Source organism: Colletotrichum karsti, assembly GCF_011947395.1.
Source record: "Colletotrichum karsti strain CkLH20 chromosome Unknown Scaffold27, whole genome shotgun sequence".
Lineage (NCBI taxonomy): Eukaryota > Fungi > Ascomycota > Sordariomycetes > Glomerellales > Glomerellaceae > Colletotrichum > Colletotrichum karsti.
In genome coordinates this window covers 218,659-234,988 of record NW_024065927.1, presented here as the reverse complement: position 1 = coordinate 234,988, position 16,330 = coordinate 218,659, and the positions used below count along the sequence as shown (strand labels likewise).

Genomic DNA, 16,330 nt, shown 5'->3' with positions numbered 1-16,330 from the left:
TCGGCTGATGTATCAGATGGCTTGTTCTGTGATGCGATGCCTGGAGAGAGCACCAGCTTCTACATCTCATGTTCTCTGCTAATTGTTTAAGATGTGGTTCATGTCGTTCTCACAACAACATTACGAGTGTATTATCTTTGCCTCGAAGCTCATGCGTTCTTCTTCGGTGGCATGTGTCCAGCTTGCTACAATGCGCGTCTGGCACCACGAACAGCGTGTTCCTGGGACTGATCAACTGCCCAAATTCGTCGCGTGCTGGTCAAGGCTTGTTGATTCTCATGAAAGTTTCTAGCTCTGGATCTAACGTCGTTAGAGAATATGAAAACTGATTTCTGCCTTTCAAAGTCGACCGTTGAGATATGGATATGAGACATCCTCCAGGCCTTAAGATGGCCGCTTAGCTTAGCGTCTCGGCCATTTTTGGAAACATCACTTCTTTGAAATCCGATCTCAAATACGGTAAAGAAGAAAGAGAAGAGTAACCCAGTCTAACCCATTTGCGAATGAAAAGCATCATCAACTTCCCAATGCGGCGTTATCCGACGACAACACCCGCGACCTTTCCATTTTAAGGATGCAGCACGCAGTGTTCTCCTGACTCGGCTGCATCTAGGCTTTGAAAGTTTCGACGGCCAAATACCTCAGATGCCTTTCTTCACTATCGATGGTTCCCCTGAATGTGAGTTCTTAACCCAATTCCGGAATTGGCGTCGGCTTAACTGCCCCCGCAACCTTGTCGGCCACGTTTCTGTGCCTGATAATCGTCATGTTGATCACTGATCAGATTCGCATGTTTCCAAAAAGCCCAAGCCACTGACCGACGTTGGACTAGATCAACCTAGGAGCGGTGGCTGTCGGTGAGGAACAGGAGAGGGCAACTGCAAGAGGCCTGTTCTCACGCTAGGTGGCGGCGCGCTTGACCAAGATGGCTTTAGACCATATAAACTACATCAAAAGAAGTCTGGTCGTCACGATCTTTCTGTGGCTCGCGTCAAACTTAAGCTTGGGTAGGATTTAGACTTCTCGTAAAGGATCACGACGATCTATTCCAGATCACAGGCGCCATGTGGGATGCCGCAGAATTTCAACAGTAATATAATCTCTCCACGATCCTTCGAAAGATGATACCTCGTTTCATTCAGAGTCAGCATCTTACATTCTTTCAACTCACTCAACCCATACAATCTTTCTCACTTACAGCGATAACATGCGTGTTTCTCAGGCCCTCGCGGCTTTCATCTCGGCCTTGAGCCTGGCAAACGCCGCCCCCGCCGATGACGAGGCCCGTCAACACGCCGAGCACAAGCGCCAGCTCGGAGGCAATGCCGGTGACTTCGGCAAGGATGCGACCTTCGACTACGTGATTGTTGGTGGCGGAACCGCAGGCCTGGTGATGGCAAACAGACTGAGTGCAAACCCCGGAGTCTCAGTCGCCGTTATCGAAGCCGGCACGTTCTATCAAATCACGAACCCCATCATCGGCAACACTCCTGCTGGTGATACGCTCTTTTCCGGCTCCAGCCCACTTGATACCAATCCCCTGGTCGATTGGAACTTTGTCACCCAGCCACAGGCCGGAGCGAATAATCGACGCCTCCACTATGCTCGTGGAAAGTGCCTTGGTGGAAGGTCAGTACTGACCGCAAGAAAGGTGGCTGGTGTTCGGAAGACTCTAACAGAGATGCAGCTCGGCTCGTAACTACATGATTTACCAGCGCGGTACCAAGCAGTCCTACCAGAAGTGGGCGGACGCCATTGGTGACGACAGCTACACATGGGACGCCCTCCTTCCTTACTTCAAGAAGAGTGTGAAGTTCACTCCTCCTGGCCCCTCTCGCGCGGCCAACGCCAGCGCCGAGTACAATCTCGACGCTTTCTCTCCTGCCGGCGGCCCCCTCAGGGTCTCCTACGCCAACTATGCTCAACCCTTCAGCAGCTACCTCGAGCCCTCGCTCAACGAGATCGGTATTCCCCAGGCCCAGGACTTCAACAGTGGTGAGCTCATGGGAGCTCAGTATTGCTCTGATACCATCGCCCCCGAGACTGAGAAGCGCGAATCCAGCCAGACGTCGTTCCTCACCCATGCGATTGGCCGCAAGAACCTAAAGGTCTTCCAGCTTACCATGGCGAAGAAGATTCTCTTCGACGGCAACAAGCAGGCTACCGGTGTTGTTGTCACTTCCAACCTCGGCATCACCACATACACGCTGAAGGCACGTAAGGAGGTCATTCTTTCCGCCGGTGCCTTCCAGAGCCCGCAGCTTCTCATGGTTTCCGGAATTGGTCCACGCGATCAGCTCCAGAAGTTCAACATTCCCATCATCGCGGAGCGCCCTGGTGTTGGTCAGGGCATGGAGGACCACGTCTTTTTCGGTCCGACATGGCGCGTCAAGGTCCAGACTCTGACCCGTCTGGCCAACGATCTCATCTACACCGCCGCCCAGTTCGCCTTCCAGTACTCCATCTTCAAGCAGGGCCCTCTCACCAACCCCGTATGCGACTTCCTCGGTTGGGAAAAGGCTCCCCGTGACCTCATCAGCCAGGAGGCCGCCGACGTCCTTGACTCTGAGTTCCCTGCCGATTGGCCCGAGATCGAGTACCTCACCGCCCCTGGCTACGTTGGCAACTTCGCCAACCTCCTTCTCACGCAGCCCAAGGACGGCTACCAGTACGCCACCATTCTCGGCGGTCTTGTTGCTCCCCTTTCTCGCGGAACTGTCACCCTCGCTTCGGCTGACACTAAGGACTTGCCTCTGATCAACCCCAACTGGTTGACTGACCCTACCGATGTTTCCGTTGCTCTTGCCGCTTACAAGCGCCTCCGCCAGGCGTTCAACAGCAACGCCATGCGTCCTGTCCTGGCTGACAACAAGGAGTACTACCCCGGCCCTGCCGTCGAGACTGACGACCAGATCGTCAACCAGATTCGCAACGACGTGATGACCATCTGGCACGCGTCTTGCACTTGCAGAATGGGCAAGTCTGACGACCCGAACGCGGTTGTTGATAAGGACGCCAAGGTCATTGGAGTCACTGGCTTGAGAGTTGTGGATGCTAGCAGTTTTGCCCTCCTCCCTCCTGGTCACCCGCAGAGCACAGTCTACGTTCTGGCTGAGAAGATCTCTGCCCAGATCCTCGCCGGAAACTAAACGGCTGCTAAGTAGCTGCAGCAGACAGACATTGAGCAAATGATGTGTACAAAGAATCTTTGGGAAAGTAGAGATTGTATTTAGACATGATAATGTAATTTTGATATGTTCATTCCGCCTCAATCATCCGCTTAGCTTGATTTGGTTGTCTGTTGTTTAGGCCCAGTTTCATGAATGACCTCAGTCCATCCGTGTTCAACATTGCCATACAGCATATCTCTCAACCATCCCTTGATCTTGAGTGTAACTTCACCACCCGAACCGTCTGTTCCCATTGAGAGGGGGATATCTTCACCTCGATGATGAATGTGAGACACCGCAGTGATGAACCACTGAACACAGCCATTAGCAGAATTCATGTTTCTTCCAAAGGAAATATCCCAGAGACTTACCGCTGTTCCAGAGACAAAAGCTTCCAACAACCGGCCTTCAGTGTAGGCTTCCATCACCTCAGAAATGGTGTACTTGCGTTCGGTGATTTCCAGATCGTCTCCGAGTCTTTCTTTCGCAAGCTCGAGACAGCTTCTTCTCACAACTCCATCCAAGATGAGCTGATCTCCCAGGGGACCGGTAACCAGCTCCTTCTTTCCGTCCTTCCGCTTCCAGACAACAAAGAAGTTGCTACCGCCAGCCTCGGTGACTTCTCCGTTCTCTCCGTACAGCCAGAGAATCTGCTTGTAGCCCAGAGAAGACGCGTGCTTCGTAGCAAGGACTGTCGGTCCGTAGTTGGCGCCGACCTTGGTGTGACCGAATCCACCTACCCACGCTCTTACATCCTTTTCCAAAGATGTAAACAGTCGCAGACCGCCTTCCGGGTTGTCCAGGCGAGGCATGAAAGAAACCACGATGAACATCATGGCTTGCTTCGGAGCTTGGACGCCCAGCTGCGGGTAGGTGCCGATCATAGTCGGTCGAACGTACAAAAAGCTGCCGGCGCGATCTTTTGGAAGCCATTTAGGGCCATCCACAGCGAGGAGGGCCAAAACGAGCTTCTGGAATTCTTCGAGATTAAATCCCGGGAGTGACATCCGCTGAGCCGACATCTGGAAACGGGCCGCGTTGCGATCCAATCGAAACACTCGCAATTTTCCATCGTAACCGCGGTACACCTTCAGTCCCTCGAAGCACTCAGTCGCGTAGTGCAGACAAGACGCTGTCGGCATGATGCTGAGAGGGCCGTAGGGCTTCAGCTCTGGAGCTGCCCATCCGGTGGACTCCTTCCATTGTGCGGTGATCATATGATCGGTACAGACGCTTTCGTCGGCAGCATTGGCTGTCGCTTCGCTGGGAACCGGTTGAGGTGCGGTGTTGTAAGTGTAACTGAGCAATGATGCATCAAGCTCTGCTGCTTGCTCTTTACTGCCTTTCGGGCCGCTTTCGGCCCTTATGACGACGTCCGTCTCTAAAGACGGAGACATTGCAACTTGCAGGAAGACAGGTGTACGTGCAGGTTGAATATAAAGAGTCCTGTACAATGACGATATGGAAGAGGCTTCGAAGATTGGTGAGCCAGTGACAAGTTGTGTGAACATACACTGCAATGAATAGGCCGTTCTTGACATTCAAGAGCATGCTTTAAGTACCAAGATCCTTCGTTTCATGGCTTAATAATGTTACCCGTACGCGTTACATCGGGAATCATGAGTCACGGGGACTTTGGTATTATGATGACTCCTTTGCTCGCGGGGGTTCGAAGCGATACAGATAGCTGCCATTGAGACAGTCCACAATCACCCATGTCTATCAATTGCGGGATGCCGCCCGTCAGCAGAGTCCCAATTATTCGCTCCGAAACCGCCTGAATTGGCAGTCTTGATTGGCGGAAATAGTCCGGGGAGAGCTTATTCGCTGTACCTCGCGTGTAATCGTAAGGGCGTCGTCCAGCCGTCGATGATACATGAGAGAGTAGGCATGCAGCGTCGGCTTACGGAAATGATGCCGAACGAAAGCAGATGAACGGAACAGATTCCGCTACAGTTGTGGTGATGCAATGGAGCACATTTACCGGCTGAAGCTCACGACACGGAAGCGTTGAATAATGCCGCCTCTGTAGACTAGTCAGGATCTTTCTCAACCCATTAAAACAGTTCGGTATTCTGTCTTTTCACCGATGATGGGTCAGTTTAAACAATTCTTGGAGGCTCTTCCTTGAAAACAAAGGCCCGAAGCTAGCCGCTCCAAGCATCTTCGTACTTCAGCCCCAACTTCATTCCTTGCAAGCCACAGACAAGCTGCTTGCAATCAGCCACAACCTTGTTCCCATCAACCGAGGAAACTTTAGTAGCTGATATTTGCCGAACTCATCCGAAATGCAACCTTGACTGAACTCTCAATTGACGTTGTTGAATAAAGAAGCAACGTTCAGACGAATTGCGCAACTTTTACATCTCGCAAATATGTCAATTCGAATCTTTAAGCCCTTTGTCATTCCTCGGAAACCACCGATACTGGGCTACATGTCCAGACGCCCCTTACCTCTTCAAAATAAATTGATCAACATCATGTCAGTTCAGACAGCTGCTTCCCAGATTCAACCCGGGTCACCAAACGCGGTTTCAACAGACGAGAGCCACTTCAAGTCATTTGTCGACCAACACAAAGCCACAGTGGACTTTTCAAAACGTAACTCAGTCATCCCCTCTCGGTCAGCGTTGATACCACGAGAGGACCAGCATCAGTACAATCTCACTTGTACGACAATTTGCGGTACCGACATGATACACCCAAGACCGTACGTCTTCACTGATGCTGAGGTTGGCTCTGTAATTGCGTTTTACCAGCTAGGTCGCAAGCTAGCCGGGCACGGCGGGATCGTACATGGCGGTATTTCCGCTGCGCTGCTAGATGAGTGCATGTGCAGGGCATGCTTTCCGAGGCTACCTGGCAAGATTGCGATGACTGTCAAGTTGGATATGAATTTTAAGAGTCCTATCAAGGTCGAAAGTGTGGTGATGGTCAGGGCGGAGACGACTGAAGTCCAAGGGAGAAAGGCTTGGGTTAAGGCGAGTATTGAAGACGCAGACAATGGGACGGTTTTCGTGGAGGCGGAGGGTCTGTTTGTACAACCCAAATGGGCCGCATCGATGTCGAGCGTTTTCTGAGATAAGGCTTTTGTTCATCTCTAGAAAGAATAGCAATACCTCGTTGTTTTATTCCCACCTCTCTCAGCTTTTGATAGGCATCTTCCGAGCTTGACTAGAGAAAGGCTGGATCTCTTGCGCCATGATCGCAACAAAGCTGGATATGTGATTAGGTCTTGAGCTTGGCTGAGCCACTAAACACTGCCAGCACATCAAGTACTGCGGCCAAGAGCGGGCAATGTGCCCACGCACCCGTCATTCTGAGTGGTATGCAGGAAGAACACTGGTCAGGATGAATGATTGGATCTTTAAGAACGATATGCATGGTCTTTTAACTATGGCAGTGGGGAAACCGACGACCAATAAGAGTTATTTGTGGCTAAAAAGACCATGCAGGCAATGGTGACAATCATTGGTGTTGTGAGGCCCAATTAAGGCCAGGCGTCGTCTGCTTGTCAATCCAACTCGAAAGGACGCACCTGACTGTAAAATATTTAAGATCTCCTCTTTCGAATAGAAAATGTCGCATTTGAGAATTAGTATGGCCACTTCCTCTCCCTATCACTTGAGACTTTCCACAGTCCTTTACTTGCAAACTCAGACACAGGCTTCATCGATATCATGACATCAAACAACCGACAAAAGAAACCTTCCGACGCGTCTTTGGACAATCGGAGTTTGACATCGCGTTCAAGTTCTGATGACGATGCACCGACATGCTCTTCCTCTGACGTCTGTGATGCGGAAATGCGATTAGCGGAACAACAGGCCGCTCGGGCTCAGAGGTCCGCTTACGCACAAGGTCATCCTGGTATCTCATATCCCCGTATGAGAAAGGTCGGGGGGCAGAATAACTCGGGCTCTTCCTACGGTCACAGCCACCAGGACTTTTCCAATCAGATAAGTGATTTAGAAAAGCTCAGCTCTGGGGACCTCCATACACGGAAGAGTGGCTACACGTCGTACGACGCGGAGCTTTCGTTCTACGACATTGAAGGCAGCGGCCCTGAAACCGATTCGACGTCACGGCCTGACCCGAAGCCACCGTTCACGCCTGTAACGATGAAAGACTGGGAAAGCCAAAAGGAAAATATCAAGACCCTTTACTTGCAACGAAAGATGACGCTTGATGATGTTGTGGAGGCTATGCGCCGAGATCATGGCTTTTGTGCAAAGTCTGTCGCCTTGCCTTATTGTTAGAAGCATTGCTAATGTTTGAGGTTCATAGGAAGAGACAGTATAAGCGAAAGTTCCAATCGTGGAATTGGAGTAAATACAAGTCTAAACGGTCACGGGAAAACCAGTTGATGGGCATGCCTGCGGAAAGGCCTGATGGGCCAACCACTTCAAGACGACCAGGCCGCTCATCACAGCATTCTTCAATAATGGCAAATGCGACAATCGAAGACAGGCTGGCTCAGTTGCATCGTCGAACCTCAGGTGTCTCAATCAACATCACGCTTGGCGGGGCAGATGACTACCGAGCTTATGGCTTGTATACCGGCCTGAAGGATGTCATACGCGGGACCTCCCGCATTCATTCCAGCTGGAACAACCATTACAAGATCTGGTGGTTACCTTCGTGTGGTGACCACTTGGTATCTCTGTTTGTTCTGGCTGCTCGCCTTCTCGGCGTTGGAGAGTCGGTACAGAGCGGGATTGTTTTACGCCAAGGCTTTCGCGCTATCGACGATCTTCTCGTCAAGGACAGTATCACAATATTTCAGTCGCTATTACTGGAGATTCCATACAATCTCCTTGCGTCTGGGAGATATTGTGAGCTTAGTCTTTATGCGAAGTATGTCCACCAAATGCTCGAAGTCAAGAAACCGACGCAACCAATCACTCAGATGGCTCGAATGATTTCTTGGATTGTGGCAGAAAATCCAGATGCATTAGCCCATAACCTTGGACGGCTATATGACATCACTGCGGACATTTACACCGATATTAGAGGAGAGAACGACTTCAACAGCATAAATGCGAGAATGAAAGCTTTGAGTCTCACACATAACTTCCAGGAGAGTTCTGTCTCAGAAGCTTATGGAAATTCCCTTGAAAGACTTGGTGCTCTTGTCCAATCCTTACGCAATCGTCTCGGAGCGTCCTCGAGGCTGGTTCTCGGGCTAGAGTTCCGTCGCATTCAAGCGATTTCCCGTCTGAAGCCCACATCAGGAGACTTCATATCTCTTTCCGACGGGCTTCTATCGCGCTTTCTCGCAGGGGATGACCACTCAATGTTTCTCTTTACTACCAGCGACCACTGGACTCTGGAGCAGTACGCAGTGACCAAATACCTCGTACATGAGCATCATGTTCAGGAAGGGGATATTGCTTCTGCGATTCGGTGTCTGGAAGAGTCAATGGAAGCGTTTGAGTGTGCTGAGGTACAGTCTGTGGATGAGGAGATGATGACTTATCACGCGGGGAGGGCACTTCGGGTCCGGGCTAAGTTGGCAGAACTGCTTGCGCATGATGGAAAGACGGCACAGGCAGCTGAAGCGTTGAAGCACATTGCGGAATCCAGGTATATTTGTGAAGTAGCGCAGAGAGAGAAGACCGAGTTGGATATGTAGCAATTCTTTGATAGATTTCTTTTGTACGCTTAGTACTTGAGCCTCCAAATGTTGATTTCTTTCAAATTTTCCGGACGCCCAACTCAGTACTTCGGATCCAATCTCATACTTGGCGAGCTTGCAGGGACATCGTTGGGGCTTTTCATTTGAAGGCTTGGATCATCGATAAACCCTGGACGCTCATGGTCATCCTGGTCAAGCTACATGTAGGAACGCATTGAAATGATTTCTTCCACGTGGCTGAGCCAGCAAATAAAGCATGGGCTGCTGATCCTTCAATGTGCCAAGCGCCGGAAATCGAAGCCATGTCAGGAGTATTCCCGGAAGGGAGTAGGCGGCTCAGTGATGGATATGTTTAGTGTAGAATCTACTATAGAAGCTACTGGTTTGGTCATACGTTTCTTCTTCTTTTCTTTGGTTTTTGCAGGTGCTGCGCTCGTGCTATGCGATATCTATCACGGGCAGTAATTACTTTGGGTCTTCGAAGATATATTGCGACAAGAAAAGGTCACTTTACAATCCCTCATGGGTCTCAGTCTTTCCACCCCTTTTCCTGAAGAGCTGCCAGCCCTAGCTCATATCAACGCGGCCCTGTTGAGCCTCGACCACGTGGCACAGGCAGCAATTTGCTGACCTATCGATTTGGCAGCGTTCTAGAAGCAGGGATTTTGTCTTGTCACTTGAAGTGTTTCCGAGTAGGCACAAAGCCAGGGAGGGCCATGTGGGCATCACTATTTATCTGACTTCTGCTTGAATCCAAACTCAGGCAGGTAGAGACACAGCATTTTGCCTTGGAATATCATCCTAGATACACGGTGAAATCTGAACGACGGCGCTTTTTCATTTCTGTCCAGAGTCCACAGCTCAAAGATGCTATTCCTACGGTTGACCTTATGTGTAGAACGCCATGTCCGATAGCCAACTGATAAAGACGGAGGGCCTCCGAGAAAGCCGAGCCAGCCGGAGAACATCAGAACATTTTCCACTCCAGGAGTAACATTGCAGTAGCGTCTTAGGAAATCCACATGATCTAGAATGGGCAGATTTCTTGTGGCCCTTGACAGCGGTGTCTCTTCTCTGCTCCATCACTGCCGTTGGAGGCACACACACACACACCTCTCGCCCACAACCCTGGACCCTGGACCCCGGCCGGCCATGCAGCCAACGTCGTAAACTCCACACTCTCCACATGGACAAGCCGGGATGAAGATCCATCATTGCCTCCATGCTCCTCAGTCGCACGGATGCCTCACTCTATTGAGACCAGATCAATCTAGCGAGATGGTAGCCAACCTCATCGATTGCTCCGTTGACATTTCAACCACGCTTTTAGGAGGGAAAGCTGGCCACCCATGGCTGAACTCCAAGCATCGAAGACGGCGGGGTGCCGACAGGTCGAAAACCATGGCAAACTGGAAGAGGAATGTGCCACTTTTTACCCCCGTCATTCTGCTCTGTAATATGCATCTAATCGTCCCAACAGCAGAGGTTCAATTACCGACAAACATGAGGTTCCAATAGCACGCATTGCCTGTCCTGCAGGGGCAAATGACATCCTCGTTCGATGATGTTGGACCGCAGCGATGCGACTGCGACTGCGCGTCGTATGCAAAGCGGGCGACTCCGTTGATACTCACATAAATATCCAATTCCGCCGAGTGAAAATTGGAGTTGCTTTGCCTCGTTCGTCCTCATCGCTCTCTTCCGCCTTCACAATCTACAGGAAGGGACCTGCGACCGCAAGCCGTCAGATCTCTCAGCATTGACAGCCGTTCATTCTTTAATCTTAATTCACACCTTGTCAAGATGTCTGCCCGCATTGCTGCCTTCTTCGGCACGCTGTCCCTCGTGGCCGCTGCTGCCATTCCCGATAGTGCTGCCACCAGCATTATCGAGAGAGACGTTGTCATCCTCGGTGGAGGTGCTTCTGGTTCACACGCTGCCGTCAGACTTCGTGAGGACTACAACAAGACAGTCGTTGTCGTAGAGAAGAACAATCGCCTGGTAAGTCGAGTTCATCACATTACATCAGCTTTTGGCATGTAGGCTCATTTGAATCAGGGAGGTCACGTCTCAACCTACGACGACCCCGAGACCGAGAAGCCCTACGATGTCGGCGTCTACTCGTACACCGACTACCCTGGTGCTCGCGAGTTTTTTGAGCGCTTCAATATTCCCATTCAGGACCCCGTTCGTCTTACTTTGACGACTACCTACGCCAACTTTGCGACCGGCAAGCGCGTCAACTACACGGCTCCTGCATACGCCTCCACCCAAGCCGGTCTCGCAACGTATCTCGAGCTGTGCGCGAAGTACGAAGAATACATCCTCCCTTCCTACGTCAAGTTCCCTACCGCCAGCGAGGGCATTCCCGAGGACCTGACCCTCAAGTTCTCGGACTTCGTGGCGAAGTACAAGCTCGAGGCTGCTGTTCCTCGCGTCTTCCAGGTGACTGGCCTGGGAATGGGCAACCTTGGTGACCAAACCACCCTGTACGTTATGCAGGCTTTCGGTGCTCCCATCGTTCGATCCTTGTTGGGCCAGATCGGATCATTCGTTCCCGTGTCTCTGAGAAACCAAGACATCTACGACGCTATCGCCGAGCTTCTCGGTGACGATGTGCTCTACTCCTCCACTGCCATCAAGACCGCCCGCACTGACGAGGGCGTCGAGGTCCTGGTCAAGGGCGCCGACAACACCCGTACCCTCATCCGCGCGAAGAAGCTTCTGATCTCTTTTGAGCCCACCCTTGACAACCTCAACGGTATCGACATCGATGAAGAAGAGACCGCCGTCTTCGGAAAGTGGCAATGGTCTTCCGTCTACGCCGGTGTCGTTTCCCACTCGTCTCTCCCCGACATGACGGCGTACACCAACATCGTTCCCGGAAACTGGCTCTCTCTTCCTCGCACTCCCTTCGTCGATGGACTCTCGTACCTCGGTTCCAACAACTTCCGCGTCCTCGTCTCCGCTACCGGCGACCTCGACAGCTGCGAGGCCCAGAAGATGGTCAAGAAGTCCATTCAGCTCCTCGCTGAGCAGGGCACTATTGCCAGCCTCGGCACCGAGCGCCCGAACATCAAGTACTGGGCGAACCACGGCGCCATGCATCTTCACGTCTCTCCTGAGGAGCTTAAGGCTGGCTTTATCACCAACCTTTACGCCCTCCAGGGCCGCAAGAGTACCTTCTTCACTGGTGGTGCTTGGACTGCGCAGTTTTCCACCATTCTGTGGGAGTTCAACAACCAGTTCGTCCTGCCCAAGCTGTTGGCAGAGTTCTGAGCCCGGGAGTGGAGTAATCGCCGAGTAAAAATAAGAGAAACTGCATATAGAGGTGGATAGAATCACGATAGTTGTACTCTTCGATAGCACATAATTGTAATCAGTACATAAATGTTGCATTCATCAATTCTTTCCGCCCGATTATGACATCCCATTTTTTCACTCTGATCAGAGTCGTCGATGTGCAAGCTGTGGTGCATGGATTTCATCGATCACAACCTCAGCATTGTTGCATGTCCACTGCCCTTTCTCCCACCGGATGGGCTCACATTCGCCTTCCCGCCTCCCCCTCAAGAGACATGGGGGCGAAAAGTGAATATGCATCATAGATTGACAGTTCCATCAGGATTGCGTCTCGAACCAACACAGACGAGAGCACCAACACCAGGTTGCATTGAAGTTGGGTCTTTCTCCACTAACATACGTGCGTCCCGTCCGGGCCCCCGGCCAAAACCCCGGTCCTTGGTCCACACATGAGCACAGGATCCGGACCAACGAGGACTCCATCCCCGGCTGCAGCCGGCGCAGACGACCCGCGTACCCGAAGGCGAGAGATTTCCAACAACTCCAGTCCAACACGCCCGCACTGTCGTCAATACTAGCCCATGTGAGTAATTGCCCCGTTCCTTGCTTCCAACCAACCGATACAACCAACCGATACACAACCCTTTGAACGCTTTCGGGTCAATACCAGCGACTCTCTACTCTTCCGAGGCGCAGTTGCACGGTGAATCCCGGTGCAGGCTCGAGAAATAATCCGCGCAACTCAGGGGCTGAATGACGGATGAAAACCGCCGCTTGACATCTTTCTTCTTGGCATAACCTATTTTACAGTGACTTCCGTCGTCTTCATAATACCCCGGAACTTATCCCTCGTTCCACCCTGCAAGATGAACTCCTCGCTCCCTGATCTCTCCCCGGTCTGTTCCTTGTAGAACTCGGCCGTCGCCACCGTCTCTCCCTTGGCGGCGGGCAAGGTGGTATCGCTGTCCCCGTCGCCAATCCCTCGCTCGTCGAGCTCGTACTGGTCTCGGACGACGCGCGGACCCATGCCGCTGCGCATCGTGTTGCGATGCTTGGCCCTCGCCGCGGTTCCGTTCATTTGCGACCGGCTGCCATACTCGTTGGTGTAGTCGTCGTACGAGGTGAGGCGCAGAATCCTGCTGACGAGCGGCCTGAGAGTAGGCGCGCAGGCTGCGATGATTCCGAACTGGATTTGTAGACTGCCAAGATAAGCGTCAGTAATCGTTATTGAGCAGGCTCCTGGTGATGGTGACTCACAATCCCCAAACGTAAATGTGATAATGGAATGTCTTGTCCATGTCTGAGCCGAAGGCAATTTGATAAACTGCCTTGATGATACCCATGGCAACCGCCCTGGAGGATGATGTTAGCTCTGAAAGTGATGAGAAAAGGGAGGTTTGACTTGGGATTACTGACAGATAACCAAGACTCAGAATTCCGATCACGTAGAGTCGAAGTTTGAGCTTCATCTGCAAGTTCCATATGATAGGGACTGGAAGTGTAGCAAGAACGACGTCGGTGAAAATGTTGAATGCTTATGAAAATGTCAGCTACGGGCTTCGAATAAGGGCCAAACAGAGCCGAGATCAACTCACATGTGTTCAGAACACCGAGCTGAACGAAAAGCTTTATATTCATGCACACAGGTTTTGGGACGATCGTCTTGTCCCAATAACCCGACATCGGCTTGCAATTCAGGAAGAATGGAAACATTCCACCAATGCAGTACACAACGGTCAGACCTGCTAGCATCAGCAACCATTGAAATGGAAAGCCGTTGATCGTGAATAACATACCCATTACTGCCCACAACGCCCATTGATACCACTTGCTCGTGCTAAGCCGAAGCAGATTCAGGGCGATGGAGAGCTTGAGAAACAGCATAGATGCAGCTGATGATACGATCACCGACCAGAAGGCACATTGTTGAAAGATGGTATAATCGTCCGGTTTGATGGTCTTGAAATGCTTTCCGAGGCCGTGTTGAGCTTGAATCAGAAAAATGACCCAGCCACCGCAGACAGAGCAGACCTGTAATCAGAAAGGTCAGCATGTAGACTTGAGAGAAGGACTTGAAAAGGAAGACAAACCGCTGCGGGGATCATCATCCAGTCGTCCCATCCAGGCGCCTTGATGACCCAAATTCTAGCATACAGCCTTGCTCCAACAAAGGCGAGGGCCAGAAAGTTGAAGACAGACACGACGATCAAAATCTGGGTCGTGTTACTCTCAGCAGCCCATCCTGGGTATGGCTCCTCGATTTCCATGCTGGACATGATTGCCGGGGGTGTTTGAGGGGCGGGTCGATGATAGTGAGATCGCTACTTGGACTGCTCGCTCGGGCTAAGTCGACGACTTGTCGTCCTTAGGACGACTTCGATTTGCTAAAGCAATGGGGAAAAGAGAAGTCGTGGGAGTTCAAGAAAAGCAACAAAGCATTGAAGGTGCGAGACCCTATCGTTTAAGACATGTCTGCATGCAAGATGTGATGTGATGCTCGCCACTGGGCTGCATCCAATCTCGAAAAAGCAAGTTACCAAACGTCGCCTTCAAAGGTTGATGGTCCGACAAGGACAGCCTAATCTGTCCACCCTTCCCGAACTTCAGATCACATTGTATGGACATTCCACATCTTCCCCTTGTCATATCCCTCCCTCGCCGAAACTTTCTGTTGTAGCGAAAGCAATCAGACGCAGCACCAACAAGACAGAGACTTTTTTTCTGGTTTCCAGGACTGCAGATGCGCAAGCGATAGCGATGAAGGCTCGCCCGACGCCACATTCCGACAGACAGGCGTGTGTGGATGGATTCGATCACTAGGTTGCTGAAGAAGCCAAGTTGTGTTCAACAGCGCTGATCCGGATGTCACCCGGATCAGTCTGGGAGAACCACCTTACCGATCGCAAAACTTACTCTTCGAGCACAAACACCCGTCGATTCGGTCCCTGCTAGAGAAGGACCCCATCACATCGGCCCATGTTGGCTGTTGTTTTGAGAAAACCAGTCTCTGGGCGAAATTTGATGTTGCCAGCCCTTGGCCCTGATGTCCAATCATGGAATACCTGTGACCATGGCCAAAAAAGGCTGCTGCGAGGGAGTGGAGAAACCAAGAACGTTCCAACGACGCCGGCGGAGATGATCCAACAGCCCGGTCAAGGATCACAGAGAGACAGACATTCAAAAGGTCCTCGTCAAGCCAGGGGTGCAGCCAACGGCAGTCTTTTGAGATGTTGCAGAGGAACCAACAGCATATATACCATGTAAGTCGACGCACGCCAAATTGGCCACCGCCGCAGGGGTACATGTATTGGGCCTACCAACCGTCTAGGGTCGTGATCCTGGACTCTGAGCCGTCTTCCCCGGTGACACTTGGCAGGAGGATCCTTCGACTCTTTTCAGTTTGTGGCGGCCAGAACGGTTTGCTTCAGCCTAATTCTTGCATCACTTGTGTGACGAGGTCACGAGGAAATGCCCGGCATCCGATTCTTCTGCAGAGATCTGTGACACGTCAATTCCAGCAGAAGGAGACGTCTAATAGCTGTTCCGTTATATCTCCATCAAAGCTCAGCGAGAATAGTCAATAGGATGCTGGCCCTCGAGGTGGGATCCACGATCGGTGGTCGGCCGAGGACCACACTTACCCGCGGAGACGGACACGGACGTCGAACAGTCCACAACCCCGGGCCCCTGGCTTTGGACGAAGCCAGATACGAGAGAGTGATCGTTGGACGTCTGCTATCCGTATGCCCTCGATGAAAATGCGATCCCTGTCGCCGCTGTGATTTCTCATTCTGCCATTCACCCGTCATCAGTCTAGACGCAGCTCGGTCGAAGATAGGGACATGGATAGCTCCGATGGTCTGGAGGCTGGAGTCTTTCATGGGACTGGTACTAATTTGAGATCAAGCGATCGATGGCCTGTCTGGGTAGAGGTCCAAATGCAACTTGAGCGGTGATTTTTCTTGGCCTGGAACCCATGCACACCATGTCATAACTCGTAGGGGCGGGCTTCATCAATGATCGACTCTGCACGTTGCGACAGAGCGGGCAAAATCCGACCTCTTCAGATCAACCCCTTATCAACATCGCCAATGACACCTGTCGAGGAGATAATTCCATTACGACTCTGATCGGTACGATGGCGGTACTGTTTCGATGATATCTACGCTCGTTGAACATTCTTATCGCGACCCGCCATCGTCAACTTACCCATGCCCTT

At 51.6% G+C, this 16,330-nt stretch overlaps 4 protein-coding genes across 4 annotated transcripts; 2 read left to right on the top strand and 2 right to left on the bottom strand.

The window, feature by feature from the left end:
* Window positions 1-1,207: 1,207 nt before the first annotated feature.
* CkaCkLH20_08213 (GMC oxidoreductase) lies at window positions 1,208-3,149 on the top strand (the record flags this gene model as incomplete). Its single annotated transcript, XM_038890928.1, has 2 exons — window positions 1,208-1,629; window positions 1,688-3,149. 2 exons carry the CDS (start codon window positions 1,208-1,210, stop codon window positions 3,147-3,149), a joined length of 1,884 nt encoding a protein of 627 aa, XP_038743691.1.
* Window positions 3,150-3,280: 131 nt separating this feature from the next.
* On the bottom strand, window positions 3,281-4,387 carry CkaCkLH20_08212 (branched-chain amino acid aminotransferase; the record flags this gene model as incomplete). The annotated part of the gene is made up of 2 exons (XM_038890927.1): window positions 3,281-3,481; window positions 3,542-4,387. 2 exons carry the CDS (start codon window positions 4,385-4,387, stop codon window positions 3,281-3,283), a joined length of 1,047 nt encoding a protein of 348 aa, XP_038743690.1.
* A 6,224-nt stretch (window positions 4,388-10,611) lies between these two features.
* CkaCkLH20_08211 (amine oxidase) lies at window positions 10,612-12,087 on the top strand (the record flags this gene model as incomplete). The annotated part of the gene is made up of 2 exons (XM_038890926.1): window positions 10,612-10,809; window positions 10,867-12,087. The coding sequence occupies 2 exons, from the start codon at window positions 10,612-10,614 to the stop codon at window positions 12,085-12,087; spliced, it is 1,419 nt and encodes a 472-aa protein (XP_038743689.1).
* Window positions 12,088-12,910: 823 nt separating this feature from the next.
* CkaCkLH20_08210 (uncharacterized protein) lies at window positions 12,911-14,387 on the bottom strand (the record flags this gene model as incomplete). Its single annotated transcript, XM_038890925.1, has 6 exons — window positions 12,911-13,310; window positions 13,369-13,464; window positions 13,528-13,645; window positions 13,707-13,853; window positions 13,908-14,142; window positions 14,202-14,387. 6 exons carry the CDS (start codon window positions 14,385-14,387, stop codon window positions 12,911-12,913), a joined length of 1,182 nt encoding a protein of 393 aa, XP_038743688.1.
* Window positions 14,388-16,330: the final 1,943 nt, after the last annotated feature.